Below are 3,593 nucleotides of genomic sequence, written 5' to 3'. Positions count from 1 at the left end.
TCCTCAAATCCTCCTTCCTTGACCCCCTCCACCGCCTCTCCGACTGGCAGCCCTTCTCCCCCTCCTCCCCTTGCTCCTGGACCGCCGTCTCTTGCCTCAACTCCTCCGTCTCCTCCTTGAACCTCTCCGGTTTCCACCTCTCTGGCTCCCTCTCCCCCTCCATCGCCTCCCTCCCTCACCTCCAACTCCTCTCCCTCTCCCACAACCAGCTCCTTGGCTCCATCCCCCCCGACATCGCTGCCCTCGTCAACCTCCGCTCCCTCGACCTCTCCCACAACTCCTTCTCTGGTCCCCTCCCCGGTGACACCCTCGCCAACCTCCAACAACTCGTGGATCTCAAGCTCGGATTCAACCAGCTGCAAGGCCTCATCCCCGAGCAGCTTGGATCCCTCCCCAACCTCCGGACCCTCGAGCTGCGCCACAACTTTTTCAATGGGAGCATTCCGCAGAGCCTGGCGTCGGCGGGCAACCTACGGTTTCTGCTGCTCGAGAACAACACCCTTTCGGGAGAAATTCCCCCTGGTATTGGAATGCTTCCTCATCTCAAATATCTCGCTATTGAGCACAACTGGCTCACGGGATCCATCCCCCCAGATTTCATCTACCTTAGGGGAATTTCTTCTATCTACGCTGGATGGAACAGGCTGAATGGTACCATCCCTCAGCAACTCGGCAATCTACGTCGGCTGGTGCATTTGCAGCTGCAAGAGAACGATCTCGAAGGGGAAATCCCTCCCTCTTTGGGCGCATTGAAAGACCTTCATGAATTGCTCCTATCAGGTAACAAACTCAGCGGCCAGCTGCCTCCACAACTCGGCGAGCTGGAGAATCTAACGAATCTCGACCTCTCCTACAATAATCTCAATGGGAGCATCCCTGCTGACATGGGCAACATGTCTTCGCTTCAAACTCTCGACCTTCAGCACAACAATCTGTCTGGAAGCATTAGCCCAGATCTTGGGAAGTTGTCGTCCCTAAAATCTTTGAACCTGTCCTACAACAATTTGTCTGGGCAGGTGCCTATGAGTGGGGTGTTGTCCAACTTTTCGGCTGCCTCATTTCTGGGCAATTCTCATCTGTGCGGAGGGCCGCTAACCCGTTGCAGCTCCCCACCGCTTCGGAGATCACCCCCGCCAGGGCGTCCTACACAAAAGACACCGCCTCCGCCTCCGCGTGGTAGCTCACACGGAATAAGCCGAAAGGTGAAGATCATCGTTAGCGTTGTGGCGGGTGCGGTTGGGTTATCTCTCCTGATCTTTGTGCTGGTTATCTTTGTGCCGAGGCGCAAGAGGGAGACGGTTCAAATCCAAAACCGGTTCAGTCCAGACCTCTCAGATAATCTACGGAAGTCAAAGCTCCAGATGTACATTAAGAACTTCAGATACACCTATGAGGAGATTGTATCGCGTGCAGGGTATTACGACACAGCTCATGTTCTAGGTAAGGGTCGATTTGCAACCGTTTTTAGATCCACGCTCCCAGGGGGAAGTCAGTTGGCCGTCAAGGTTTTCAGGAATCCCATTTCTCAATTCACGTTCGAACGAGAGATAGAAATCCTGGAATCGGCCAAGTTCAGGAATCTCCTTCCCATCAGAGGCTATTATTCCAACCCTGCGGAGAAGGTCATTCTCTACGATCTTATGCCCAGGGGTACGCTCTACGATTTACTACACAGGAACACCGAATCTGTGATTCTGCCAGACTGGTCGAAACGCCATCTAATCGCTCTGGGTATAGCTCAAGCGCTCGCATTCTTGCACCGGGGATGCAATCTGCGACTTCTCCACAAGGACTTGAAGTCCACGAACGTCCTGTTGGATGATGATATGTTACCTCTGGTCGCAGATTATGGGCTGGTTGGAATTACATCCGGCAAGTCGTCATTTGTTGAGACTCCCGGTTACACACCGCCAGAACTCAGGTCGAGCAGGAAGTACACAGAAAAGACGGACGTGTACGCGTTCGGGGTGGTTTTTCTGGAGCTCCTCACAGGAAAGAAGCCGGTTTCGTACATCGGGGACAGGGAATTGAATTTAGTAAGCTGGGTGATAAGGCTGCAGAAAGATGGCCGAGGAAAGGAAGTGTTGGACCCGCTCGTAGTGGAGACTTGCGCGTTCCAGGATTATCTTGACAGAGCGCTCAAGCTTGCAATTCTATGCTTGAGCGAGCAGCCAGCGCAAAGGCCAACGATGTCTGAGGTTGCTTCAATTATCGAAGGGCTGGGAGGGAGTGCCTCGCCTCTAAGAAGCCCTGGACCGAGCGTGGATAAGCCGCTTCTATCGTAAAACAACATCAAAATCGAGGGACGATGCTGCAGCTGGATGTAGATGATCCTGTGTTTCTCACAATCAGAGATTGCATTTTCAAACAAAAGAAAGGAAAGTTACCCACATTGTTTGAACTCGCGTTCCTCATTCCGATGGCCAGCAGCTCGCGAGTGCACGTGTGTATAAATTGCAGATACAGTGAATGGGAGAAGCCATCGCCGCAAAGTAAATTGTACACAGAGATTCACATTTCTTCTCAGTTCTCCTGTCGGCAGCAGGAGGCATACAGTGAGGCCTGTTCCTCGGGGTTCATTTTTCTTTGTCGAACTCTGTAAAGATTGTTTATTAAGGTTTCAGCTTGACAGAAGCTGCTTGTCTTTGAGCTTTACAGAAGCTGCTCGTCTCCCAACATGTAAAAGATTAGGAGTGAGTGTAGAGACCTATAACGTTTGATTTACCAAACAAAACTTATTCTTTTAGGGAGCGTTTCCGCCCCCTAATCCTTCCTTGTACCTCATAATGTGTGACCTCTTTGTTGAGTATTGAAATTCAAAAGGTGAGTGTAAACAAAAAGAGATGAATAGTCAACCTTTCCATTGATTTCTTGGATTATTTTTCATTAAATAGATCCATACATGAGAAAATGTTTGGTCTTGTTTCATGTCAAACAATAATTATTCCCAGGCTGTTTTGGGTCAGTGCATAACCTCCTAAATTCCATCATCTTTTTAATGAGAGCTTCACGTTGGAGAGAAACCCCTTCTCACTTTCAAATTTAGTTTGAATCTATGAAATCGTCTCTTAATCTTTATTAGTACTACCCTTTTAGTGCACATTTGAATGCACAATACTTTGATTATTCATCTATTATCCTCTTTTTGAATCCCATAGTAAACTTATTGTATTTAGAATGGCAAGTTCTCTCGAGTGCAGCATTCTTAAATTGCTCTTATTTATCTAGACCATGAGATAGTGCCCATAGGTATTCTTTTTTTCTTTCCTTAAACAATGTATATATGTTCTTCTATGACATGCTAGCTCTTGGTTACCATCTAATGAATTTGTAAACATTGCGGTAAGATCACAAAAGAACCTCCCTTAAATAGTATCACACTTTTAAATGAGTGCCCTCCTTGTGGACAAGGATTTCACATAAAATTCACATTGTTGACAAGGAGTTCACATTGTCAATAAGGCAAAAAGATTGCTTTTGGGTAAATCATTCTCATTGCAAAGATTCTCTAAGAAATTTAATACATCACGATTTTCTTCAAAGGGAAAAGAGAGAAACAACACTTGTTTTACTTGTTATTCTTAGAAAAAGCA

The 3,593-nt window shown here is 47.6% G+C and overlaps 1 protein-coding gene across 1 annotated transcript; it reads left to right on the top strand.

Annotated features, from left to right (window-relative positions):
- Positions 1-304: 304 nt before the first annotated feature.
- On the top strand, positions 305-2,845 carry LOC147889681 (LRR receptor-like serine/threonine-protein kinase FEI 1; the record flags this gene model as incomplete). The annotated part of the gene is made up of 2 exons (XM_087391289.1): positions 305-522; positions 644-2,845. Coding segments are annotated over 2 exons (1,860 nt in total), but the record flags the coding sequence as incomplete, so codon positions are not given.
- Between the last annotated feature and the right edge of the window lie 748 nt (positions 2,846-3,593).

Source organism: Dipteris shenzhenensis, chromosome 20, assembly GCF_047967505.1.
Source record: "Dipteris shenzhenensis isolate YYH24624 ecotype China chromosome 20, Dip_SZ_1.0, whole genome shotgun sequence".
NCBI classification, from domain to species: Eukaryota; Viridiplantae; Streptophyta; class Polypodiopsida; order Gleicheniales; family Dipteridaceae; genus Dipteris; species Dipteris shenzhenensis.
This window is presented reverse-complemented; position numbering and strand designations above follow the sequence as displayed.